This window comes from Chrysemys picta, chromosome 9 (genome assembly GCF_011386835.1).
Source record: "Chrysemys picta bellii isolate R12L10 chromosome 9, ASM1138683v2, whole genome shotgun sequence".
Taxonomy (NCBI): domain Eukaryota; kingdom Metazoa; phylum Chordata; order Testudines; family Emydidae; genus Chrysemys; species Chrysemys picta.
In genome coordinates, this window is record NC_088799.1 from 50409625 (window position 1) to 50437449 (window position 27825).

The following is a 27825-nucleotide window of genomic DNA, read 5'->3' on the forward strand; positions in this document are numbered from 1 at the left end:
TATTTTGTCCGGTGCCATTTTTGGGGGAAGGGATCTCCGGAACGTGCCATTGCAGGAGAACTGAGACAGAGTTTTTCCGCTTGCCAGCTGCCCTCCTTGGCTCAGGTCAGTTTCCCCACAGGCGGAGCATGAAACTAACAAGAGCCTTCCTGGCCTCATTCGAATTTCTGCCATGGAACATGGATTTTGCCGCAAGGGGCATCGTGGAAGGGTCGTGATCTGCTCCACCCCTAAGTGCCACTGTGGCGGGGAAAGTGATGTGTTGTGGGTTCCTGCAGCACAATGCCTGAGCTGTCAAATCCTCGGCCCGGCGCTAGGGAGTGCCAGGATGACTGTCCCTCCCCGGGCCGCCTCTCAGATCTCATCTCTAACCCAAAGGAAGAGACGGTTAAAGTGGGCTGGGAAACCAACTGAGGCTTCTCCAGGCCTGCCACAGCCTTTCCCTCCCACTGGCAGAGGCCATTGCCTGTATTTGTCATGCTGGCACAATGGGCCATGGGACTTGTCAGACCCTGTGGGAGTGCCGCCAGGGCAGTAGAAGAGCTTGGGGAATCCAGTTCTCCTGGAGAGCTGGCACCATTCTCCTCCCCCTCGCAGAGCCTGTACATTGGGCCACCTGTTTCGGCTGCAGAGTGAGCCCAGTGCTGATGGCAGTTGCTCAGTCACAGCCTGAAAAGACACAAGCTTCCCCTGCAGCCCCTGCTGGCAGACCTGGACCCAGATATAGTGGGGTCACAGGTAGGTCATTCATTTTTCACACCGAGCCAGCCGCTGGCTTCTCAGTGGAGACCCTCAGCACTCACGGTGACAGCAATTCATAGGAGGGCTCACAAGGAACGGGGTGGGCACCAGCTCATTTCACACAGGCCAGCAGCTCTCCTTCTACTTGCCAGGCGGTAATGGGCTTTTGAACACTCCTGACATGGGCTGGTAACCTAGGAGCAAACAGTTTTGTGTATCCTACCCCACCCGGGGCCATTCAGTCTCCCTGACATCCCTGCACAGCGTCCCCTCCACGTACTCACTGTGATTTGACACCATGCACAGTGTAGCCCGGTAATACCCTGGTAGCACTTGATGCTTTTGTGGCACCTGTCACACTTGACAGGGGAGTTCCCCTCGATCCAGGTGTGCTGCATGACCTGAAAGAACAGGCGAGAAATGAAAGAGAGACGGCGCCATCTGGGCCAGCATTGAAACCCAGAGGCTAACCGGCAATGGGAATTGGGCACACAGGGAATCTGTTGAGTCAAAGGTCTCTCAGGAGACCCTGGATAAACAGGGGTCTGGACTGCCACTGCTCTGTTCCCTTGGACACTGGCCTGCTTTGCACACCAGACAACGGCAAAGAGGCCCAAGCACCAGCTGGCGCTGTCCTGTTAAAAAGAGCTGCTCTGCGAAGTTCTCTGACATCTCTCTTTGCCCTGTTCTGCGGGGGTAACTGGATGTAGGCTGTTCCTGTATGGCCAGCCAGCCACGGGGAAGGCTGCCAGCCCCATCCTCTGCTGCTCCCCCTCCTTGGGAGAGCCAGCGCTATGATAGCTTTGGGGAGCCTGGCACGTAGAGCAAACCATGGGAACCTAAGTGATCTGCAGGTTAATGGGAAGGGGTGGTTATGTGGGGGGGAACTGGCCCCATCCTCACTGTCCCCAGTATCCATTCTGGTGGAGCTTTGGTCCACTCCCAGCTGGATCTCAGATGAGTCCATTGGCCAATAGTCTGCTAACCCCCCAGCTAAGGTAGAGCGGGGCTTCTAAAGCTTCACTCATCTCCCCTGCTGAACGCAGGTACACAGTTGAGCTGCCAGCCACTCTCACAGGGAAATCCCATGGCTCTCTCCAATAACAGAACATCCTGCATGGGCGTTAGCAGAGCTGGAAGGGAAACCAGTCAGCACTCGTGCACACACATGCTACTCACATTGGTGTTCCTCTTGGATTTCACGTATGTGCTGATGCACGAGGCAATCTCTTTGGACACACACCGTTCATGGACGGTATATTTACAAACTGCAGCAGAAAGGGGAAAAGAAGTCAGCTGTGTCCCCTCGGTACATGCACGCTGCATCCACTTCAGAGCCACCCCAGGATACAGACAAGAGCCAGAGCTCCCATGCATCCAGGTGATGTGTTGCGTTGGCCAGAACCAGAGTCAGAGCAGGGAGGGAAGTAGTGGGAGCTACCCACCACCTCGCTGCCATGTGAAGGGGTGGGCTGCCTGCTAGCTTATGAAACAGAATGGGCCAGAGCCTGCAGGTTTCCAGCAGCACATGCTGGGTAAGACTGAGCACCTTCAAACTCCACTGACGTCCAGGGGGAGCTAGGCACTCACTGCCTCCCAGGCACTGCTCCGCAGTTGCAGGCTCAAGCCTCTACCATCGAATTAACAGGAGAGCAGGAAGCCTGGAGGAAGATGCTGCAGGGAGGGGAGAGCAGCACCCCCTGCTGGCAGAGATGAGTGATGGGCACCGTATAACTGTCTAGGGAGCTGGGGTATCGAGCCTGACCATGAGCACTTTGGAGGACCCAGCGGAACTCAGCAGCTGCGAGGAGAACAGGACCCCAGTGTAGCGGTTATCTAGGCCTGGACCTTGGGAAGAGGGGTGCCTTACTGGGAAGGAGGGATTGTTTGCCTGGCTGAGTGTTAATGTTGACACTCCATTCTCAGCTCTCCCCGGTTGGGGCAGGACACTCCAGGCAGGGGAGAAAGACCTGGACTAGGGGAAGGTTTTACATTACTTGGGCAAAGCCGGGTGAGTTAGGGATCGAGGTTCAGACTAATCTCTGAATTTCCCAGCCTTTGGAGACTGCAGTCAAACATGTCAAGTTACCCAAATGAAGCTTTTGTTGTTAAGGATAGGAAAGCAAGAAAGGGCCAGAGCCCCGTTATCCGGAGCTGGGGTTCCGGCTGCGGCCCCGTTATCTGGGGCCAGGGTTATAGACTCATAGACTTTAAGACCAAAAGGGACTATAGTGATTTAGTCTGGCCTCCTGCACATCGCAGGCCACAGAACCTCACCCTCCCACTCCTACAATAGGCTTGCTTTCCTCGGATGCTTGTGGCACCCAAAGCATCCTGAAAGAAATGGACAAGGGCTGTGCTGCAAATCAAGGGCAGGGGTTGAACGCTGGTCAGTGTGCTGCAGTGCCACAGGCCATACATGGGGCACAGAGGGCTAGGAGAGCAGGACTCACAGGAGCAGCACAAGCCCTGTTTCCGGACCCCCAACAGCATGGTGCGACAGAAGTTGCAGTAGGCAGGTTTCTTGAAGTGCTTCAGTCTCCAGGCATGCTGCCCGTCATCCTTCACATTCTGCAGGCAAAGCACAGCGGGAGTTAGGGAGAGGCACAATGGGGGTCCGGGGTAGATGGGGCAGCAATTCGCTGACACCAGGGACTGTTCAAGGTCCATTCTGGAGAAGGCGGCTGATCTGCTTGTGCTTTTCCACTGTGTGTTTAAGGACAATAGCGAGTCATTTGGGTAGCTTTACCCATTTCTCTCCATTGCTCATAAAAGCTCCCTAGAGTCAAACACTGACAAACAAAGTCCCCCTCCCCCGACTTCTTCCCATTAGCAAACTGTGAGGGTGTCTCTAGCAGGGTCCCACAGGGGTCAGTCCCGTATCCGGTACTAGACCATATTTTCATTAATGACTCAGATAATGGAGCGGAGAGTATATTTATACAATTTGCGGAGCTGGGAGGGGCTGCCAGCATTTTGGGGGACAGGACTAGAATTCAAAATGACCTTGCCAAATTTGAGAATTGGTCTGAATTCACCAAGATGAAATTCAATAAAGACGAGTGCAAAGTACTTCACTTAGGAAGGAAATATCAAATGCACAACTGCAAACTGGGGAATAACTGGGTAGGTGATAGTACTGCTGAAGAGGACTGGGGGTAATAGTGGATCACAAATTGAATATGAGTCAACAATGGGATGCAGTTGCAAGAAAAGTGAATATCATTCTGAGTTGTATTAACAGCAGTGTCGTATGGAAGCCATGGGAGGTAATTGTCCCACTCTACTCGGCACTGGGGAGGGCTCAGCTGTGTCCAATTCTGGGTGTCTCACACTAGGAAAAATGAGGACAAACTGGAGAGAGTCAAGAGGAGAGCAACAAAAATGATAAAAGGTTTAGAAAACCTGACTGATGAGGAAAGGCAAAAAAACTGGGCACGTTTAGTCTTGAGAAGAGAAGACAGAGGGGGGACCTGATAACAATCTTCAAATATGCTAAGGGCCATTATAAAGAAGATGGTGATCAACTGTTCTCCATTTTCTCTGAAGGGAGGACAAGAAGCAATGAGATTAATCTGGAGCAAGGGAGATTTAGTTTAGCGATTAGGAAAAACTTTCTAATTATAATGTAGTTAACTCTGGAACAGCCTTCCAGCGGAGGTAGTGGAATTGCCTGTCTGCTGGGGAACTCGGAAATCCCTGAAGATAAGGTTGTCCCTTTGGGTATGTCTACACTGGAGCTGGAGGTATCATTTCCAGCTCGAGTAGACATACCTGCTCTGGCTCTGACCAAGCTAGCGTGCTAAAAATAGAAATATCACTGCAGCAATATAAAGAGTGGGATGGGACAACCACCCAAGTCTGTGCCTCGGGTTTCAGACAGGATCATACTTGGGGTGACTAACCCATCCAGCTGCTCATGTTGCTGCGGCTACACTTCTATTTTTAGCATGCTAGCTCTATGAGCTGGAAATCACACCTCCCGTGTAGACGTACCCATAGTGTGCCAGGCAAAGAGATGTACAGGTTAAACCATTACATAGAATATGCTTCACATCTAGCTTTCTGGTTTGCTAGATCCTCCTGAACAGGTGGAAATACGGCAGCTTGGTACCCACATACATGGACACGTTCCTTATTAAAGATAGCTTGGGGGAAGACCACGCTATAAACAAATACAAAACCATCCGGCACTATTCAACCTTCTTCCAATATTAGGCGGATAAGAACACTCTGAACCAACAGCCCCATGATGCTGGCTGACATCTCTTATTTTCTGGGACTGTAAAGGCCATCATTTCTGTACTGAAGAATCCTAGCTCGCTTCCGTATAAACAGTGGGGCTCCAGTCATCCAGCGATCTAGAGAGGAATTTCCCAGATAGATAGTCTCTCTCTCAATCTCACACACACTTGAGTTTAACAAATAATTCATTTCACTCATTTTGCCTCTTTCTGTTTACCAGCTGCCCACAAGTAGCTTACAATTGATTCCAATGTATTTGCTATGCAAAGTCATTTGCTGAACAATTAAAGCAAATCCCTGCTCAGCCTGTGCCCAGTTTGTTCAACCTTCAAGCTGTGCTGATTCTAGAGAGATTACACACGATACGTTTGTGTTCCCTGATTGGATGAGCACAGCTCTTCGGCTCATGTTTAAGGCACAAGCACTTTCCAATAGTCTTAAAGTTCCCTGTTCCCTTCAACATTCCTGCCAGTCAGTTTGTTCGCTAGCTTATCTGGGGAGGTCAAACACAAGAAGGGGCACAAACACAGCTGCAGTGAATGCGTTTCACATTTCAAATGACTACGGACAGCAAATTTTACTGGGATGAATTCAGGCCTAATATACACTTTAAATATAAAGAACTTCATCAGAATGAATAATTAACCATCTGGAAGTCAGGAAATACCTTAACTCCGTCCCTTGTACTTCATCACACAGTGAATCAGTCCCATAGCAGACACGGGGCTATCATCTAGTATTTGACTTACTCTTCACATTTTTGAAATGATTAATAATAAAAAAAACTCTTCCACATGCCAAACAACAAGCCTGGTGTGCTTGAGATCCCAAATCGCTGAGACAAGAGAGAGACTGAAATCTTAGGTGGGAACCAGGGGTGCTGGAAGGGAGGAGGAGGGAACCATGGCAGTAAGGGTGAGCAACAGGAGGAAGGGGAGAGGTCTTGGTGGGGGGGGAGAGGTGGCATGGGGCAGGGTCTCGGGGGAAGGGGCAATGCTAGGGCAGTGCCTCAGGAGGAAGGGGTGGTGTGGGGGCAGGGCCTCGAGGAGGGGCAGTGTGAGGCGGTGGGGCCACGGTTCTGGGTGCCGATGGGTCCCCCACTGTTAGGAAGCTTCTGCTGCCCCTGGTGGGAACACCTTTTAACAGTCAGCCAAAAGCCCTTTTCTCTTTCAAGATCTAAAATCTCTGTCCTCAGGTAGGGTTACCATATTTTAATTTTTAAAAAGAAGGACACTCCATGGGGCCCTGGCCTCGCCCCAACTCCACCCCTTCCCCGCCCCAGCCCCGCCCCAACTCTGCCCCCTCCCCTGAACGCTCCGCCCCCTGCTCCTCCCCCTCCCCTGCTTCCCGCGAATCAAATGTTCGCGGGAAGCCTGAAACAGGGAGGCAGCAGGTAAGCTGGGGCTGGGGCGGGGTGCAGCGCGGCTCAGTCCGGCCCCCCTGGCTGAGTGGCTCCCTCCGGCGGCCGGCCCAGGCCAAGAGGCTCTGGCCCCGGCGTCTCCCGTCCGGCTCGGGCCCTGGGGCGCTGTCCCCCACCCAAGTGCCCGCACCCCCGGCCGAGCACCGCGCCAGCCCCCGGCCAAGTGCCCACGCCCCCGGCCGAGCACCGCGCCAGCCCCCGGCCAAGTGCCCGCGCCCCCGGCCGAGCACTGCGCCAGCCCCGGCCCCCAGCCAAGTGCCTGCGCCGCCGGCCCCGGTCCCTGGCCGAGCACCGCGCCGGCCCCGGTCCCTGGCCAAGTGCCCGCACCACCGGCCCCGGCTCCGGCCGAGCACCACGCCCCCAGCCCCGGCCGAGCACCGCACCGGCCCCCGGCCCCGCACCACTGGGCCCTCCCTCCCTATTTTCCCGGACATGTCCGGCTTTTTGGGATTTCCCCCCGGACGGGGATTTGAGGCCCAAAAAGCCGGACATGTCCGGGAAAATCCGGACGTATGGTAACCCTATCCTCAGGTGTCTCTCCTTAGAGCTGCTGATGCCACTGGCAGCTGGAGCAGCATGGCCCACCATGCACTGGACGCTATCAGACTAGACCACAGAACACAGAGAAGCCTCAGAGCCTGAACTCAGGCCTTGGCAAGTAGGTGAAGAGAGACTGTCTGGAAAAGTTTTGGGCCATATTCATCCCTGGTGTAACTCTGGCCTTTTAAAATGTATCTGAGCTGCCGTTTCCCCCCATGCCCACGTACTGCCTGTGAATTGGGACTTTAAAAAGATTTTGTATTTGCTGATTTTCAAGACCTCACTTCCGGGCTAGCTCCGCAGCTGAGGCAAGGCAGTGATGCCAGCTGAGGAGCTGGCCTGCAGTGGCTCCCGCCATTCCAGCCTGTCCCTCTGAAGACATTCGAAAGGACAGTTTGGTCTTTAAGGAAGGTCCCATTCATTTTCTATCTAGTCACCGAGCAGCCTGATTCCTGTCAAAGGGCTGGCTCTGTGCCGCACATGCACTCCCCACAGCATGGCTGGAAGGAGGGTGAGAAGACATGATTGCAAGCGTTCAGTTTGTGAGGCTCTGGTGCCCTCCTGTGGTCCTAAGCTGCCCTCTGAATGTTGCACCAGCTGTCCCCAGCATCTGACCTTTCTGCCTAGCTCCTTTCTGACCATTCATTGTCTAACCCCCGTCAACGCTGCCATTACAAATCACAGGCAGTAATCAGACCAGCCTGCCCCCATCAGAAAGCAGGGTGGTTTTCCTGCTGCCCCCGGGCAACACCTGAGCGTGAAGGCGTCTGTATCAAGGGGGGGTCGTTCGAACACCACACATGCACAGCAGAGGGGGTAGGTGCAGAATAATGGCCCCAGGGTGATATGCAAGTGGAGATCTTCCCGGGCCCTTGCTGGGACACTGGCCCAGTGCAGCCATCTTAGAGGTGAACTCACACCTGGGATGCTGCCACAAAGCACATGCCAAATGGAGTCCTTGGGAAGGCTGCAAACGAGCTCTGCAGGGGCTGTAATGTACCTGGAGTGGGGTGAAGGAGAAGCAAGCCCTGCATAGCTTGCCCTGGCTAGCCAGCATAGCCACTCTGTCCCAGTGTTCATTTCCACCCTGGCATGGTCAGAACCCTATTCTCCGGGCAGAGTTGTTGCAGGAAGGAAGTGTTCCCCTACCCCTCTGCCATGCCCCACCCAGTTCCTCCAGCCAAGTGCCTGGCAATTGAGTTACACCTGAACCCCGAGTTGTACATCTCTGGAGACCAGCCCTGTAGGGCCTGTCCCATCTAAGCCCAGCCCTGGATACTCACAGTCTCCATCCCCAGCAAGACTAGCAAGGGGATGGTGGTCATGCCGCCCCGGATCCACTCTTCCAGCGTCACGGTGCCATCATGATCATAGTCTATTTCCTCCATCATCTCCTTCAAAATCTAGAGGAAACAAGAGTCCATGGGAGTTCCCATATTCCTGAAGGTAGTGATCCCACTCATCGCACGCACCTTGCACAATGGCCAGTGATCCCGCTCATCGCACGCACCTTGAACAATAGCCAGTGATCCCGCTCATCGCATGCACCTTGCACAACGGCCAGTGATCCCACTCATCGCACGCACCTTGCACAACAGCCAGTGATCCCACTCATCGCATGCACCTTTCCCAATGGCCAGTGATCCCGCTCATTGCATGCATGTTTCCCAATGGCCAATGATCCCGCTCACTGCATGCACCTTGCACAATGGCCAGTGATCCCGCTCATCGCACGCACCTTACACAATGGCCAGTGATCCCGCTCACTGCATGCACCTTGCACAATGGCCAGGGCATTCCCATATTTTAAGTACCAGATCAATGACCCAAGGCAGAGGCCTACGCCATTCCAAGAGGCCAGCACAAACACCAAAGCCCAGAACATTTCCACCAACCCTGTCTACCCCTCATAGTGCAGCCCTCTCCATGCTCTCTCCCACCCCTTACACTGGCACGCCCTCCTAACTAATCCATCAGGTCTCTCCATGCACCTCTTCTCTGAACAGCCCCGGATGATTAAGAACAGATGCATGAAGACAGGCTCTTTGTTCCTTAGGTACTAATCTAGTCCTGCCTATTTCTCATCTCGGGTCTCCATCCTTGACATCGCTACCATCTCCACCGCAGCTACTTGCCAGGAGCAAGCAGAAAGCTCCTGGACAGCAAAGACCCTGTTCAGAAGCCCAGGAGCGGGGGAGCCCAGCGCCTCCACACAGGGATATCTCTGGGAAGTCACACTTGGGGCAGGGGTGTTCTTCCGAGCTCGTAGCACCAGCAGCTCATTCAGGTGGAATTCACCTCAGCCTTCCCCACTCAGTCTCTCCCGACCACCGCCCCCTGACCAGCAGTCAGAGGCTCCGCTGTCACTTACCGGCTTGAGCTCCGTCGAGTCCCACTCCAAGTATTCTGCCACGTGCACCATTTGGTTGATGATCCGATCTAGCTCCTGAGCTCAGACAAAAGGAGGAACCAAAGAGAAACAATCAGCGCTGCCCCTGAGACATGAGCAGGCGGGAGATAAGGCATGTGGATCAGAGCCCTACTGGGGTAGAGGCTGCCCGCAGACACACAGAGAGGCAAGCCCTCACCCAACCTTACACCCCAGTCACTCCCATTCGTTTCAGTGAAGAGCGGGTGGGAAATTTTCCATCAGAAAAGAGTGTTTAGTTGGAATTGAGATTCCAATGGCTGGGATTCCTGCCAGCTCGCCCACCTGCTCCTTAGCAGCCCGCCTGGGTACATCCACATGGCTCTGTGTTAAAACACAGTGTAGACACATATCCCTGGGGGTTGGTAGGTCCCCAGCTCCTTGACAGCCCACAAGCCTTGGGGGACCCAGCTCCCGAGATGCCTGGCTCTCAGGCTCCCCAGCTCCCTGCTGGCAGGCTGCTGGGGCTCTGGGCAGCTGGGCGAACTGGAGAAACATTGTGAAAAGACCCAAAGGAAATGTTACTGAGACTTTTTCCACATGAAATGTTGGGACATGCAGATATTTTATTTTCCATTTGGTTTCAGACCCACTTTTTTGTTTTCATCAGGGAGTTCCCCAGGCAATGGGAATCCCAGTTTCTAGCAGCCTCTATCTCAGCAGGGCTATTCGTGGAGTCCGGTGCCAGTCAAGGTGACTAAGCATGTCAGAATCCATCCCAAATGGACAAGACAGAGAAACGGGGGTGTGGGGGGTGGAAGAAAGATAGCAGGGAGTCCCCCAAAATTAATGTAGGGGCCTCACCAGGAATCTGCAACAACCAGAGAGGGCAAAGCCCAGAACTGAAGGCAGGGGAGGGTCTCTCTCTCTCTGCCCAGAATGAGGGTGTGGCTATGATGGTGGCTTTTGCTTTGTGGTGGGGCACTGACCCTGAGGAAATCACGCCCTTCTCTTCCACCTAGAAACAAGATAGCCGAGCGAGAAGCAGGTGATTGTTTGAGGGAGAGGCACTGACTGCACTTGCATCTGGGTAGCTTCTTTGCACAGTGACTGCCGAGAAGGGGCCGCCTGGCCAGAAGGAGGTGACACACCTGCAGCCCTGGGCCAAATGGCCAGCAGAGACCTATGGCAGTGCATCAGAGGCGGTCCGCTGCAGTGCACGTAAACACTACAGGTCTCTGTCGGCCGGCCCAATGAACTAGCGGTCTCTCTAGGAGACAATACATATTCCATAAAGAAATGGCTGGGAGGACAGGGCTGGTTTTTGCAAGCGTCCCTCCAAGGGCCTCCTAGGGCCCTGTATTGCCCTGGCCTACCCAGCTGCCATCCCCCCAGTATCAGCCAGCTTGTGCAGCTACATGCAGTGAGGAGAGCTCCGCATGCTAGGGCTTACCGAGCTGTCCAGGACGCCGTTGCCATCGGTGTCGTAGAGACGAAACATAACTGCAAGAGACACAAAGACACGGGACGTTAGGGACAGCGGAGCGTGGGGCGAGCTCCTGGGGCTGCTTCTTTGTCTGTTGGCGCTCGGTCCTGGGAGGAATGCAGTCACTGAACCTGCAGCCTCCAGCCCAGACCCTCTCAGAGGTGCTAATATGGCATAGCCAGCTGTTCCTCTCTCCTCAGTCAAGCACAGTCAGTCGGACACCACCAATCCCCGATTACGTATACAGGCTGAGAGCCTCCAGCGCCATGCTGGCGCAATGCCGGATCTCCATGGAATAGCACTGGCATTAAGATAGAGTGACACGGCGGAGAACCAGGCCCACTGTCCCCATTGCCCCTCGTCCCCCTCAGCACTCTGCCCCCAACCCCGGAGTGGTGGTGGGTGTAGGAACATCGTCTACCTCAAACTCAGCCCCCCGCAGAGGAAGGCTCCCCGACCTGGGTGCTCCCCACACCACCACGAGGGGAAGTGAGACCATGCAGCTGTAGTGGCAAGTGACTTCAAGACAGGACTGAAAAGCAAGGAACGCACAATCCAGTGGCAGCTGCCAGAACTGCCAGGGAGCAGAGCTAGCAAAGTGGGGGCTGGCAGACAGACCCCAGAGGTCAGCCTGTGTGCCTGGGCAGCCAGGTGGGTGTTGATCCCAGCCCTTTCCCCGCCCTCGGCTTTTGCCTTCAGAGCATGTGCTCTACAGGACAGGAGCGGTGCTACTGCAATAACGCCATCAAACCAATACGGCAGGGGTGGCCAACCTGTGGCTCTGGAGCCACATGCGGCTCTTCAGAAGTTAATATGTGCTCCTTGTATATGTAAGGGGACTGTTGCCCCCTTACTAACACTCAGTGGGGGTGTTTTGGTTGGTTAGCTCCCAGTACCAAAAGGGGAAGGGTCAATGGGAAATCAGGACCCTGAGACTGACAGTCCCCAGGAACAATGGGGAGAGGCCAATGCTCCAGGTCAGCCTGATTGACAGGGTCGGCCGGCTAATCAGGGAGTCAGGAGGCCAGGAGGGTCCCGTCCTCCGTGTGAGCCAGAATTGCCTGGGTCAGACAGAGTGGGGCCGAGCTAAGGAGAGCGCGGGGCCCAAGCTGAGCTAAGAGCCGTGTCAGCCAGCGGGGCCAGAGACACAGCCCAGAGAGAGCAGATCCTGTATTGGGAGCAGAGATGCAGTCCCAGAGCCAGAGGGGCCAGAGAAGCAGCCCAGGGAGCTGGAGGCAGAGCAGCAGCAGCAGTGCTGAGGCAGAGTGGAGCTGGGGCTGGAGCTGGAGCCAGGTGTGGTGAGCAACTGGGGCCAGCCAAGGGGGGACCCTGGGCAAAGGGCCCAGTGCAGAAAAACACCCCCAGCCAAGGGTCCTTGCAGGCCAGACCAGGAGGGGGATCTTAACTCGACGGGGGGGCGCTGATGCTGGGAAGAAGGTCCCACCATCCAAAGCCCGGAGGTGTGTGGCCACCCCCAGAGCAAGTGTCCAACCTGCAGCATCCCTGCAGCACAGCCAGGGCCTGAGAAGGAGCCTGGGACCTACAAGGAACAGACTGCACTGCCCTGACGTTCCAGAGACACTGTTTGTAATGTTCCCCGCCACAGAGCGGGGTGATGTGTTTCCTTCAACCTTTCCCATTTTTCCTTTTTTTTTTAAATTAATTGTTGATTAAATAACTTGTTTTTGCTTTAAATTGTATGTATTGATCAATGGGTCAGTGAAGTGCCCAGTGCAGAGAGAGCACCCCGGAGTGGGGACACCCTAGTCCCTATCCTAGGTGACCACAGCAGGGTTGGGGGTCAAGCCCCCCCAGGAATCCTGGGCCCAGCCTTGTTGGGGTTACAAGGACTCTGCCAGACAGGAGAGTGGAAGGGGAGTCCTCAAGGGCAGGGAGGCCTCTGGATAAAGGAAGTGGGAGCGAGGACTCAGATCCTTTCGCTAGCCCACCTCACTGGGGTAGTGCAGAAGCCAGGAAAATTCCCCACAATAGTGGGACCATTCCCGCGCTTACATATAGGCTTCAACTCCGGGGCTGGAGCTACAGGTGCCAACTTTCCAATGTGCCAGGGGGTGCTCACTGCTCAACCCCTAATTCTGCCACAGGCTCTGCTCGCACTCCACCCCTTCCTGTCCCCTCCCCTGCAGGGCTGCCCAGAGGATTCAGGGGGCCTGGGGCAGAGTGGGGAAGCTGCAGCGCTTGTACTCACTCGGCGGTGGTCCGGGTCTTCGGTGGCATTTCGGCAGCAGAGGGCCCTTCAGTCGCTCTGCGTCTTCGGCAGCACTGAAGGGCCCCCCGCCGCTGAAATGCCGCCGAAGACCCGGACCACCGCTGGGCCACGGCTCGCGGGGCCCCTGTGGGGCCTGGGGCAAATTGCCCCTCTTGCCCCCCCCCCGGGCAGCCCGGCTCCTGAGCCTGCTACGCCCTCGCTCCTCTCCCTCCAAGCCTCCTGCATGCCATGAAACAGGTGATCAGGAGGTGTGGGGAGGGAGGGGGAGGTGCTGATCGGCGGGGCTGCCGGTGGGTGGGAGGCACTGGGAGCGGGAGAGGGGGAGCTGATGGGGGGCTGCTGACGTATTATTGTGGCTCTTTGGCAATGTACATTGGTAAATTCTGGCTCCTTCTCAGGCTCAGGTTGGCCGTCCCTGCAATATGGGGTCAACATTACTCCAGAAGAGCAAGACATTTGCTAGACAGACAGTGCAGCCTAGTGGACAGAGCCTTGGGTTAGGATGCAAGAAATTTGGATCCTGACTCAGCCGCCGGCCTGCTGGGTGACCTTAGGCAAGTCACTTCACCGCTCCGTGCCTTAGTTTCCCCATCTGGGAAATGAGCTCCTTTGCAAAGCGTCTAGAGCTCTACGGATGGACAGTGCCAAGTAACAGGTAGAGAGTAGCTCACTTTCTCCTGGGTGTAGCAGGAGAAGCAAGAACACAGGAGACAGGCATTCTCAGCACACCGCAGGCATGGGGCAGCTCTGAAGGACAAACATGTAATTGTTTCTGAGCCTCAGATAAAGGAGGAGTTGAAGGTGATATTGAACTTCTCCCACCTGACTTCGTCAGCTGGGAGCCAGTGAATTCTTGGCACCTGGGGAAGTGTTTGTTTTAATCTTAGAATATAAACTCTCCTGCAGTGCTTAAGGCTTAACAGCTTGACACTTGTGCTCCAGGGTTGGACTGGGCCACCTCACAGTCTCTCACCATGCAGGGACTTTTCCCTAGTGGCTGTGGCATGTGCTCCAGCATTTAAGGTTTTATTTAAAAAAAAAAAGTCTCCAGCACTTTTGGTTACAGACAGCCTTCCATATACGAACCCCACTCAGACCAGTACGGCGAGATCTGCCTGCATCTGCAGACAGCCTGAGACAATCGCTTTGAGATGTCTGAACTGCCCCATGCATTTAAAGAGGTGTTGACTCTGGAGTCTAATGATGACACCTTAAATAGCAACACTTAACTGTTTCATTGCTGATCAGAGTCCATAAGACAGGAAAGGGACAGTCATATTCTGAAGAGAGGCATTATGTAGTGTGAATGGGCATTTCAGTGGGTATCATGAGCAGTGTGGGAAACGATCCATGCTCATTTTTTCAAATTGCCTCGCTGCTAGTACTGCTCTCAAGAGCTGCAGCCATTGTGCATCTAGTTAGCTGTGGGTTCCCATTGTCTTTGGCTACATTTTGTCTTTTTTCCAACATTAGAGTGATGTACAAACACAGTCAGAGAGCAATGAAGGTGGCAAAGACGGAATTGCTCCAATAAACCCACTTTACGGCCAACACCTCTAGTCCCCTGTTTATATAGGGCCACTAGAAATTCTGTCACAATAAAACACATTTTAAGATGTTTTCAAGATGGTTTCATAAACCACCCACCAAAAGATCCTGCCCCCCCCCCGCCACAGTAAGCATCATCTTCTCCTCCAAAACCCTAAAACTATAACACAACACCCCTTTAGAAAAATCATAAAAACAAAAGACAACGCAGGCCACACTTGTGCTCCAGGGTTGGATTGGGCCTAGGGGGCAGCCTTGTGCAGTGCTTAATTTGTGCCAGGGCTTGGCAGGGCTGAGCCCCGGTACCTCTAGGTGTGGCAGTTCGTAGCCCGAGTACCTCTGGTCTTGCTGCTGCTGCATCAGTTATGCATGTAAAAAAATTGCCTGAGCCCCAGCATTTAATTGCTTGAGCCCCAGCACCTCTGTCGATACAAATTAAGCACTGGCCTTGTGCAATTGCATTGCCTGCTAATATGACAAGGACCTCTTCCCCTTGCAACGGTTTGATGTGCGTGATCCTCAGATAGACACAGGCTGGTAGCAGCATCCATCCCTCGGCACAATAACCTACTCTTCGCTCATCTTCCTTCTGCCGCCGATCTTTGTGTCGGCTAACAAGAAACGGCACGCAGGCAGTGAATTCACAAGTGAATGACTAAAGCAAGCCTCGGGCAGAAGGCCAAACAATTTTAATGAGCACAGCGGAAGAGATGAGTAATTATCGCCCAGCAATGCATGGCCTTTCTTGTCTTATTGCCGCTCACAAACAGAATCTATAAATAAGTCTTGTGCGTGTTCTGTGAACCATTTAAAATAGACAGTCGCTAGCTCCCAGGATCCCCTGCTGTGCACTCTGGGTCCCCAAGGAGCCTGTCTATGCTAGGGACATGTTCTCAGAATTTCCCCTTGGTGCTTGTACCACTGTCGTCAGCCACACTGGGAGCTCTAGTGTAGACAAATCACCAGTGGCCGCCAGTGTAGACGGTATTGGGTCATTTCAGCCTGCTCTGGGCGAGGTTCTCTGAGATGGTTTTAAAAATGTGGCCCTGCTAACCTAGAGTTCCCAACGAGGCTGACTCAGTATTAGCCAGTACTGGATGTTTTCAGCCCAAGGCCAGGTTTTAAAGCTATTTAGGCATTGCTGCACTCAGCATTGCAATGCCTGTCTCATTTGCCAAAAGGATTTAGGCATAGAGGAGCCAAAATTCCACTGACAGTCAATGGGGCTGAGGCTCCTACAGGTATGTCTACCCAGCAACTGGACACCTACTCCGGGGTCATGTCACCTCCCCTCTGATTTGTTCCTTGGCTTGTACTGAGCATGCTCAGTAACACTGCTGAAGCTGGCTGCTCTCACTCTATCCCCCCACTATGGGCAGGCGCAGGTGGACTCGGGCTGGGGTCTGGGCTCTAGGACCCTGCAAGTTTGGAGAGTCCCAGAGCCTGGGCTCCAGCCCGAGCCTTTAAATCTACACAGCAATAAAACAACCCCGCAGCCCTACCCCATGAGCCCCAATTGGTTGGCACAGGCCAGCTGCAGGGTTTTCTTTGCAGTGTAGACACACCCTAATTGCCGAAAATTCCTTTTGAAAAATGAGACTTAGGCTCCTAAATCCGCTAGGCATTGAATGCTAAGCACAGCCCTGCCTAAATCCCTTTAAAAATCTGTGCCTGAGTCCCTAGCGTCGAGAGAGGCCAGTGTTCAGCAGAGCTGCAGTGCTCTGAATCACGCCTGAGTCATGCCAGAGGACACTGTGAACTAAGTGAAATAGGCACTTCTTTCCACCTGATAAGGATGAGGCTGTTTATTATATGGGCAGTGGAAGGCTAAGGATGGCCTTAATTGGTCATTTCCTTGCTTGCAAGGGCTGGGGTTTGGGAAGAGATGTGAGAGGCTGTCACTTAACCACCTCCACTAGATATTTAAATGAAACGTTAGAATCATAGAATCATAGAATCATAGAATATCAGAGTTGGAAGGGACCTCAAGAGGTCATCTAGTCCAACCCCCTGCTCAAAGCAGGACCAATTCCCAGCTAAATCATCCCAGCCAGGGCTTTGTCAAGCCGGGCCTTAAAAACCTCCAAGGAAGGAGACTCCACCACCTCCCTAGGTAACGCATTCCAGTGTTTCACCACCCTCCTAGTGAAATAGTTTTTCCTGATATCCAACCTGGACCTCCCCCACCGCAACTTGAGACCATTGCTCCTTGTTCTGTCATCTGCCACCACTGAGAACAGCCGAGCTCCATCCTCTTTGGAACCCCCCTTCAGGTAGTTGAAGGCTGCTATCAAATCCCCCCTCATTCTTCTCTTCTGGAGACTAAACAATCCCAGTTCTCTCAGCCTCTCCTCATAAGTCATGTGCTCCAGACCCCTAATCATTTTTGTTGCCCTCCGCTGGACTCTTTCCAATTTTTCCACATCCTTCTTGTAGTGTGGGGCCCAAAACTGGACACAGTATTCCAGATGCACCCTCGGATGCAGCGCATCCGGCCCCATGGACTTGTTCACGTCCAGTTTTTCTAAATAGTCCCGAACCACTTCTTTCTCCACAGAGGGCTGGTCACCTTCTCCCCATGCTGTACTGCCCAGTGCAGCAATCTGGGAGCTGACCTTGTGCGTGAAGACAGAGGCAAAAAAATCATTGAGTACATTAGCTTTTTCCACATCCTTGGTCACTAGGTTGCCTCCCTCATTCAGTAAGGGGCCCACACTTTCCTTGATTTTCTTCTTGTTGCTAACATACCTGAAGAAACCCTTCTTGTTACTCTTAACATCTCTTGCTAACTGCAACTCCAAGTGTGATTTGGCCTTCCTGATTTCACTCCTGCACGCCTGAGCAATATTTTTATACTCCTCCCTGGTCATTTGTCCAATCTTCCACTTCTTATAAGCCTCTCTTTTGCGTTTAAGATCAGCAAGGATTTCACTGTTTAGCCAAGCTGGTCGCCTGCCATATTTACTATTCTTTCTACACATCGGGATGGTTTGTTCCTGCAACCTCAATAAGGATTCTTTAAAATACAGCCAGCTCTCCTGGACCCCTTTGCCCTTCATGTTTTTCTCCCAGGGGATCCTGCCCATCTGTTCCCTGAGGGAGTCAAAGTCTGCTTTTCTGAAGTCCAGGGTCCATATTCTGCTGCTCTCCTTTCTTCCTTGTGTCAGGATCCTGAACTCGACCATCTCATGGTTACTGCCTCCCAGGTTCCCATCCACTTTTGCTTCCCCTACTAGTTCTTCCCTGTTTGTGAGCAGCAGGTCAAGAAAAGCTTTGCCCCTAGTTGGTTCCTCCAGCACTTGCACCAGGAAATTGTCCCCTACGCTTTCCTCATCTGGAATACTGTGTCCAGTTTTGGGCCCCACACTACAAGAAGGATGTGGAAAAATTGGAAAGAGTCCAGCGGAGGGCAACAAAAATGATTAGGGGTCTGGAGCACATGACTTATGAGGAGAGGCTGAGAGAACTGGGATTGTTTAGTCTCCAGAAGAGAAGAATGAGGGGGGATTTGATAGCAGCCTTCAACTACCTGAAGGGGGGTTCCAAAGAGGATGGAGCTCGGCTGTTCTCAGTGGTGGCAGATGACAGAACAAGGAGCAATGGTCTCAAGTTGCAGTGGGGGAGGTCCAGGTTGGATATCAGGAAAAACTATTTCACTAGGAGGGTGGTGAAACACTGGAATGCGTTACCTAGGGAGGTGGTGGAGTCTCCTTCCTTGGAGGTTTTTAAGGCCCGGCTTGACAAAGCCCTGGCTGGGATGATTTAGCTGGGAATTGGTCCTGCTTTGAGCAGGGGGTTGGACTAGATGACCTCTTGAGGTCCCTTCCAACTCTGATATTCTATGATTCTATGAGGCCTCACCAATGTCGAATAAAGGGGAACGATCACGTTCCTCGATCTGCTGGCAATGCCCCTACTTATACAGCCCAAAATGCCGTTAGCCTTCTTGGCAACAAGAGCACACTGTTGACTCATATCCAGCTTCTCGTCCACTGTGACCCCTAGGTCCTTTTCAGCAGAACTGCTACCTAGCCATTCGGTCCCTAGTCTGTAGCAGTGCATGGGATTCTTCCGTCCTAAGTGCAGGACTCTGCACTTGTCCTTGTTGAACCTCATCAGGTTTTTTTTCTGCCCAATCCTCTAATTTGTCTAGGTCCCTCTGTATCCGATCCCTACCCTCTAGTGTATCTACCACGCCTCCTAGTTTAGTGTCATCTGCAAACTTGCTGAGAGTGCAGTCCACACCATCCTCCAGATCATTAATAAAGATATTAAACAAAACCGGCCCCAGGACCGACCCTTGGGGCACTCCACTTGAAACTGGCTGCCAACTAGACATGGAGCCATTGATCACTACCCGTTGAGCCCGACGATCTAGCCAGCTTTCTATCCACCTTACAGTCCATTCATCCAGCCCATACTTCTTTAACTTGGTGGCAAGAATACTGTGGGAGACAGTATCAAAAGCTTTGCTAAAGTCAAGAAATAACACATCCACTGCTTTCCCCTCATCCACAGAGCCAGTTATCTCATCATAGAAGGCAATTAGGTTAGTCAGGCACGACTTCCCCTTGGTGAATCCATGCTGACTGTTCCTGATCACTTTCCTTTCCTCTAAATGTTTCATAATTGATTCCTTGAGGACCTGCTCCATAATTTTTCCAGGGACTGAGGTGAGGCTGACTGGCCTGTAGTTCCCCGGATCCTCCTTCTTCCCTTTTTTAAAGATGGGCACTACATTAGCCTTTTTCCAGTCATCTGGGACCTCCCCCGATCGCCATGAGTTTTCAAAAATAATGGCTAATGGCTCTGCAATCTCACCCGCCAACTCCTTTAGCACCCTCGGCTTGGAATTCTGTACCAAGCTCCTGGCCCATTGGCATACAGGAGGGAAGCACAAGGGAGTAAGAAGACACAGTTCCTACTCTCTGTTCTACCACACGCTCCCTGGGTGACCTTTGACAAGTCGCCAAAGGCTAGATTTCATTGGCACTACTTCTGGTGGGAGGTCTCATTCAGTGGGAGTCAGGGTGGGTACCACAATCTGGCCCATGCCCTTGGGTTCCCCATGAGAATGGCTGTCCTCGCCGTGCTGGGGAGTTGTGAGGCTGAAGGGGTGGGTTGAGCACTCCAAGATCTGTGGGCGAGGTGCCAGAGATGAGCAAACCACTGCTGTAAAATATCAACTCTGACGCAGGAAAATCTTACCAATCCAATGTATTTCTTCCCATCCTCTCCATACAGGGTGTCGATGTGCTGCCCTTCTCTGCTGTGCAAGGTGAAAAGCCAACTCACATAGTATGTCCTGTATAATTAACAATGAGCGAGGGCACCTACAGCCTTGGGAAGGGATCTTTTCCATTATTTTAAATCAAAATGGATAAAATTAATAAATACCAGGAGTGAGACATAGCAGGAATGTACGTGTGTATATTTGAGCAGTCAAGCTTTCCCCATGTTTTTTCCCCAAGAAAAATCCTGAATGTAATTTTTTCATTTGGATTTTTTTCTGAGGGAATGTTTTAAAACAAAATGCAATTGTTTCAGTTCACTTTGATCAGAAATTTCCATTTTCTTTTGGTTTTACAATCAAAACATTGTCCACATTTTGGAATTTGGTGCTTTCCCTTTTCTCCGTCTTGTTTTACCCTGGAGATGACAGAAAAAATGTTGCTAGCAGGTTATTTTTTCATTTTTTCATTTGTGACTTTTCAAAACGTCTGCAACTTTGGAAAAGTGGCAGAGAGGCCCAAGGAAAAATGACACTCTCTAGCATTGCCTGGTGTTCGTTATGTGGGTCGTACTTATGGCAGGTTGAAATTTTTTTGTCAAAGCAGTTTCCCATCATAAAACACTATTTCAACTAACCGGAATAATTTCCGTGAATTTGTAGAGAAAACAACTGGATTAAAACCATTTAGAAAATGTCATAACTTCCCACGTTGACATTTTTGGTATAAAAAGTTTTGATTTTTCATTTCAAAATGACTTTTTGTTTTGAAATGCATTTTATATTTAAAAAGTAAACAAATTACAAATGATCAAACTTGAAAGGAATGTTTCAAATTTCTCAAAACAAAATGGTTCAGTTGACCAGAACTTTGTTTCATGACAAATTGTGACATTTTGATTTTTGTCCTGATTCAGAATACAATTATTTTTCAAAAGCTCAACATTTTCTGTGGGATGGAAAACTCATTTTCCCATCAGCTCTAGACATGCTTTTTTCCACGTAGCAGACAGAACGTCAGGTACACACCTGAGGGAGAAGGCTGTATAAATACACCCTCTAGTCTAGGAGAAACTACCCTGTAGTACAAGCTGGGAGCCCAGGAGTTTTAATCCTAGCTCTTCCTCTGTCTGCTGTGAACATTTTTAGCACCTCACAACCTTACTAACCAGGGCCTCATCGCAATAGAGCCAGGTTACACTAACAACTAGGTAACTGGCTTTAAAATCTGGAGTATGTGTAATTTGAAAATGGCCCTTCTTTAAACTGGAGATGGATTTTCCTAAGGCTATTTTTAACATTTACTAATTAAAAAAATTAAATGGCTCCTTCGCTGAAACCAGAAGACGTGGCCCGTGCTAGTCACCTGCTGGTGTTTGTGCGTAAGTCTGTTCAAAGCAACTGGCCATTTAAAACCAAAGCTGGTTGTTGTTCACTGCGGAAGAGTAAACCACAGAGACATTCCGGGGCTTTTGCAGGTCTGGGCTAGGGGCAGCCCTGAAGAGAACGGGAAGGACGGGCGCAGAAGGGAGAGAAGCCAGCATTAGGGGTGAAGATACAGGGGCTGCTGGGAAGCGAGAAGCAGCATGTGGGCAACTAATGAGCGTGCAGCCTGGCAGCACTGCTGCGTTTCATACAGAGCGGATGACCTAACCCCAGCTCCTCTGGGCAGGAGAGAACACACATAGGCGCTGCCCAGGCTCCCCACACGGCCTCCCTCAGCATCATGTGCCCAGGAATAGTGGGGGACGTAGCAGCCAAGAGTTCGTCCCCATTAGCATTCAGCACAACCCAGTTAACATGTGTGAGAAAGCACAGCCTGACCCCTTTCAGGAGCCTCTCCCTAGTCTTTACTGTAGGCAGCAGCTTTGGGTGTCGCAGGTTAGCAGCACTTGGACTGATGACACAGGCTGGGGGAGAGGCCACCGTACATGGACTTAAAGATGAATGTTGCTTAACAAAGAGCTCCTAGAGGTTTGGCTTTCCCACGGCTATGACTAATACTGTGGCAGTGCCCAGGGACCAGAGCTGGCTGCACTGGGCGAGTCACTGGACAGACAAGGAAACTCAGAACCCTCCTTGCCCCAGAGAGCCCTCAGTGAGCTGACGCTTTTCAAACAGCTGAAAAATGCAGCTTCAGTCAGCCCAAAAGCATTCATAATTTTGACACAAATTTACTGAATAGTTTCAGTCAGTTTCTTCCCCAAGCTCAATTCACAAGGGGACGGGGAGCTGTGTATCGTGGGGGTGCTGAAAGCCATTGAACCAAAACATTTCATTTCAGGTCAGTTCAATAAACTGAAATAGTTTCAATTGGACTGAAACTGTATTTTCTATCATAAAATTATTCTGAAGGAAAAGTCCCAACCAGCTACATTTAGCACTGCCATTGGCGAAGTCCCAGCTGCTAAAAAACAAACTGGGGAAACATGGACATGTCTAGTTAATCCGGCATTTCTTTCTTTCATTGCCAGGCAGAGCCCAAGATTTAAATGGAGACAGAAAACTAGAGCCCTGCGCAGATGAAAAATTTATATCCACATCTGATCCGCGATCTGCAAACATGGTCCACGGATGTCTGCATCCGCGAATATGAAGCAGATATCTGTAGAGTCCTGCAAATCTGCAGAGAACCTGCTCTGTCCTTTGGAGAATGGTGCGCCTCTTATCTCTGTCTCCCTTCACTGCCTCTTCAGAATGGAGGCCCCAGGTCAGACTGTTTCATAGAATCATAGAATAGAATCATAGAATATCAGAGTTGGAAGGGACCTCAAGAGATCATCTAGTCCAACCCCCTGCTCAAAGCAGGACCAATTCCCAGCTAAATCATCCCAGCCAGGGCTTTGTCAAGCCGGGCCTTAAAAACCTCCAAGGAAGGAGACTCCACCACCTCCCTAGGTAACGCATTCCAGTGTTTCACCACCCTCCTAGTGAAATAGTTTTTCCTGATATCCAACCTGGACCTCCCCTACTGCAACTTGAGACCATTGCTCCTTGTTCTGTCATCTGCCACCACTGAGAATAGCCGAGCTCCATCCTCTTTGGAACCCCCCTTCAGGTAGTTGAAGGCTGCTATCAAATCCCCCCTCATTCTTCTCTTCTGGAGACTAAACAATCCCAGTTCCCTCAGCCTCTCCTCATAAGTCATGTGCTCCAGACCCCTAATCATTTTTGTTGCCCTCCGCTGGACTCTTTCCAATTTTTCCACATCCTTCTTGTAGTGTGGGGACCAAAACTGGACACAGTATTCCAGATGAGGCCTCACCAATGTATTCCAGATGAGGCCTCACCAATGTTTCCCCAGAAGAGAGGTGGCTTTGAGGGCTGAGTGCAGCAGGATGAAGAACAGGGGCATGGATGGGGGAGTTTGCTGCTTTATAAAATTTCATCAAAATTGGAAAAATTTCACCCACTGTGGTGGGGAGGTGAGGCATGGGAGCAGTGATGCTCTGGAGGAGGTGGGGTGGTTACAATACTGGTCTGAAAGAGCTGGGAGGCAAAGGGGGGCAGAAATCAGACACACCATTAATCAGGGAATGTCATAGAGCCTTGGCTCTTCATCTGCAGCTCCTGGACACCAGGTGGCAATGAGTAAGATGCAAGTCAAATCCAAACTGCTTTTAAAAAAATGAAAATGAGAGCGTATTCTGGACTGAAGCACTCCCCTGAGATCAGCAAAGCCACTCGCTTTTTACTGTCATAATCTGGAGTTTTCCTTTCATGGAGTCACACATCTGAGACCACCTCGACCGTCATCCTTGTCACTGCCCCACACACCATGGCCTCTTGGGACAACACAGCAACTCATATTTTCCAGCTCTAAACAACACAGACCCCCATCACTTGAGGGAAACCAAGGCCTTGTCTGCATGGGACATGTTTATCATCACAAATTTAAACCGATCTAGTTATAATTGCCTATGTGGATATGCTCATATTGGTATAAGAGGGGCTTTAGTCTAGCTTAGTTTAGCTTGTGTCTCTTGGGAAGGAGGCTTAAGCTAAACCAAATGAAGCCACATTTCTATTGGAATAGAAGTGTCCACATGGTGGGTTATAACTATACCAGTATAACTGGTAAAATTTTCCCACGTAGACAAGGCCTGAGCTGTTAACCTGTGACAGTAATGCAATCCTGATTCCATGCAGTAGAGGGCAGTGGTATGCAACCACTCTAATAAGTCCATCACAATACAGTACTTCACTGGGGACAGGAGTCCTCTCTGTAAGCTAGCATGTTTGTTTCTCTCACCAACAGATGTTGACCCAATCACAGATATGACCTTCCCCACCTTGTCTCTCTAATATCCTGGGACTGACATGGCTACAACTACACTGCATGCACCATTGACAGAAATAGATGTACGAGTGACAGGGGAACTATGGCAAACACTGATGTTTCCGCTGTTTTCTCTTTTAAATATTGCTATTGCTCCAGAAAAGCTCATCTCAGATGCATTTTGCCTTAGCCCAGGTTATAGCAAAGTCAGGTACATTGCTAGGGTCACACGGAGTGGGTGGGCCAGCTGGGAACACAAGACTCTCCCCACCCTCACAGTCTTTTCTCCTTTCTCCCAGTGGCCCATACAGAACAGCCTTTCTGAACCAGTCCTCCCAGCTCTCCCCACCCAGCCCCACCTTTAAACAAGTCTCCTGGAGCCAGGTCTCTGGTACTTTCGGCTCACGTGTTCTCCGTGTCCACCAGCACTTACACTCCAGCTTGTCTTCAGCCCGGCCCCTTTCCAGCAGCGACAGGTAGCAAACAATGTCCTTCAGGTAGGCTACCTGAGACATGAGGGCTGGCTGGTGCGGATTGGCCATTTTCAGGGAGTTGTGGGTCTTGCGCAGGCTGAACGGTAACCTCTTCTCTAGGCTTCGCGAGCCTGTGGGAGGAGAGGAGAAAATTCAAGGCCACCCCAAAAATGCCAGCTCCACCATTCCTGGTCTTTCCCACGTGACCTGACCCCTCGCCAAGGCGTTTTGTGCTCAGTTCCATGAGTAGGACTGAGAGAATGCGAACAGAATGTGTAAGAACATCCCGTCTTGTGGTATTTTTGTGCTTCCATGGCACCAATTCATTTCACAGAGACCACCAGACAGCTGTCGGCTGGCATGACTCTCAGCCACTAGAGGATCGATGACCCATGGATGAAAGACCGACCTTCTGGCAGGCTAGGCAGAGGCCAAGGGCTGGGCTGTATAGGACATGCTGATTCCCGAACCACATGCTCTTCTCTGCACCATGCACCGGAGTTAATGGAGGAAATAAAAATAAAAGAGAGAGGCAGCTTGTTGGCTTGCCAAGGCCAGACCGGACACTCTCAACATGCAGCCCAGCAGGACATGGCCCTGCACAGATGGTTGGAGCTGGGGATATTTCCTACCCTCCTCTTGCTTGTGGAACTCGGGACAGAGCTGAGTCACTTTACCACCCCGTTGGCCTCTGGGACCACTGCTGCTATGTAATTAAGACATTGACGGACGGCGTCTCTGTGGGCTTGGAGACTTATGGCTCAAGTCACAAGCAAAGGTGCTAAGATGCTCTGGCCCCCACTGCTATAGAACTGCTGCTCCTGCTGGGATTGGACAGACTGTGCATCATCCGTAACTCGTTTGGCTCGGCATTCAGAGGATCAAATCCCCACCCACAGAACATCCCCAGGAGGAATCTATTGCCTCACAGAACCCAGCTTCCAAACACCTGTCACGCCCCTGTGCAATGGTTTGATTCTGAGACACTCTCCACGAATTAAGAGTCCCAGAGTCAATGTCCCCATTTCTCCAGGGGCCAAGAAAACTGGTACAACCCCTGAGCTCTCCTGGAAGCACCGAGCTGGCTTTGCGGCCAGATTGGTCCCATTTATCTGCATTTCCTCTCTAGGCAGGAAGATGAGGGAAGAAAACAAAACCCCAAGCTCTGGCTTTTGTCAGCTTATCCCTATGAGAGGCCAGGCAAAGCCAGGGAGCCTGTGGGCTGAGCCAGAGGCCTGCGGCAAAGCTCACCTGGGGACTGAGGGCTGAGCACAGCCCCGGCGGAGATCTTCGAGGAGCCTGATGAGTTGTGAGCAGAGTGGGTGCCGGCGGTGGATTTCTGAGAGGAGGACCTGGACCAGTTGGGAGAGGCGTTCCCGAGGGCACTGGTGTTGGCTAGAGGTGTAGGGATCAGAGAAGCGGACTGCTGCTCTGCGAGGCTAGAGGGGGAGCTCCTGGAGTCAGGAGTGTGTCTTCCCAGGGCACTTAAGAGAGTTTTCCCATTGATCCCTGAAAGGCAGATACAGGAACGTGGAGAGTGTGACAATGCCCCAAACCCACCTGATCGTCTCTAAAGATGGCTCAACCAAAGAAGCAGGCACCAGCACATGGGCCCAGAGTCCTGCTGGGGCTTGGACCGCGCCAGGTTTGGAGAACCCATCTGGGGAAGCCGCTCCTGGGGCAACACACCTGGACTGTGTAGCACACACACTTGCCCTGCCCTCTGGAGTCATTAGCCAGTCCCCAGGCCAGTGTGAAATAACCAACAGGACTGTGGTCCATCCCCTTGGATCTCCCGAGGGCAGTAGCACCTGGACTCTTCACTCCCTCCATTTGTGAGGGATCTGGGGCTCTGCCCCCTCCCTAAGGGTCGTCCCACTTGGCCAAGGGACAGACAGTTCTAGAGGTTCCATGGAATCTCCCTGGGTGATCTGAAAAACAACCCCTGGGAATCTCCCCTCCCCCTCACCTCCTGCTGCTCTGGCCTTTGCCCTAGGGCTCCCACCCATGTGGGCTGCCTCACATCCCTCAGTTGGCTGATCCCTTTCTGGCCACCAAGGGCAGGCTCCTCTCTCCAGGGCATGCTCCTGGATCTCTGCGCTGCCCCTCTCACACATACCCCTGCCTCCAGGAGCTGGAGCAGAGCTGGGCGCAGAGCAGCTCTGAGCAGCTGCCCACCACATGCTTCCAGGATGCTGGCTGATCCACCAGTTTCCCAGCCTGGGTTTTCAAGGCTGGTCTGATGAGGCATCTCCGCTCTGCCTCTCTCCACTTAGCTGAGGGATCTTTGGGAGGGAAAGGGGCAAGTCCCATGGGGCTCTGTGCTGCTGAGGGAGCAGAGAATACACACTATGGGACTAGGAGCTGTGCACAGAGAACATGAGGAGCAGCTAGGCTGGCGATGAAAGGCCACCATGGAAAAGTCCTACAGACTGTAACAGGAAAATCCAGGGGGCTAAATAACAGAGAATACCATCCCCCACGCTATCCCATAGTCCCCTATAACCACCTCCAGGGAGATAATTCTCCATTACACTCTAGAGGACACTTAAACCTACAGACAGATTCTCATGTCCCTAGCTAGCTGGAACCTAGACAGGGAGATTAACACCTGGGAATCACTGCCTGGGGAATATTCAGCCACACACAAGAGGGTCCACACTGCTGCTGCTTTCCCTGGCCTTTGAGCTGGGTTCTTTCTGATGTGCTATTAATTGGCCAGAAGGAGTCACCGGAGTGATGCAATTCCATCTCCTTTGTAAACCAGCTTTTCACATTAGTCCCAGCACAGGTCAGAGGATTCCTTAGACCTCTGGGTCCCACCTGCAGGTGTTCCTTGGCGCTCCAGGCCCCCATCTCTATGGAGCTCCCTGCATATGAGATTTAACAATTTATTCCAGACCTGCAGCTGCCTAGAGTGCACTTGAAACAGATCAGCACCCCTCAAACTGACTGCAATTAGGAAAGGACCTGGCCAGGTTAAAGAATAACACTCATCTTCTTCTGCACTCAGCTGACTTGAGTAATACATTCACCCGCAATGTAACACCAGACATACAAAGCCCTGCATGCCAACACTTCCAGACCAGCCACTGGGGGTGAGGGGTGGGTGGGGCGGGGTGGGGTGGGGGGAAGGGTGTCTGTCCTTGGCAAACAAGGGAGACAAAGCTGGAACTCGGACTGGGTGGAAGCTTGTTAGTTTGTGTCTGTCAGTTGATTGCTTTCCCTCCCGTTTCAGTTGGGCTGAAATTCCATATGACATGCC

General features: G+C 52.0%; 1 protein-coding gene across 6 annotated transcripts in view; it reads right to left on the reverse strand.

Moving 5' to 3' along the window:
• DGKG (diacylglycerol kinase gamma) overlaps nucleotides 1–27825 on the reverse strand; it is a 140858-nt gene that overhangs the window by 72863 nt on the left and 40170 nt on the right. For 5 of the 6 annotated variants that reach the window (XM_005308632.5, XM_042853455.2, XM_005308628.5 and 2 more), the window contains 8 exons: nucleotides 25812–26069; nucleotides 24521–24691; nucleotides 10768–10817; nucleotides 9318–9392; nucleotides 8230–8349; nucleotides 3195–3312; nucleotides 1921–2009; nucleotides 1026–1142 (listed from right to left, as the gene is read on the reverse strand). In XM_005308632.5, coding sequence (XP_005308689.2) covers nucleotides 1026–1142; nucleotides 1921–2009; nucleotides 3195–3312; nucleotides 8230–8349; nucleotides 9318–9392; nucleotides 10768–10817; nucleotides 24521–24691; nucleotides 25812–26069 — 998 coding nt within the window. Of the gene's footprint in view, nucleotides 1–1025; nucleotides 1143–1920; nucleotides 2010–3194; nucleotides 3313–8229; nucleotides 8350–9317; nucleotides 9393–10767; nucleotides 10818–24446; nucleotides 24692–25811; nucleotides 26070–27825 lie in introns of all 6 variants that reach the window. The other variant, XM_042853457.2, reaches the window with a different exon arrangement.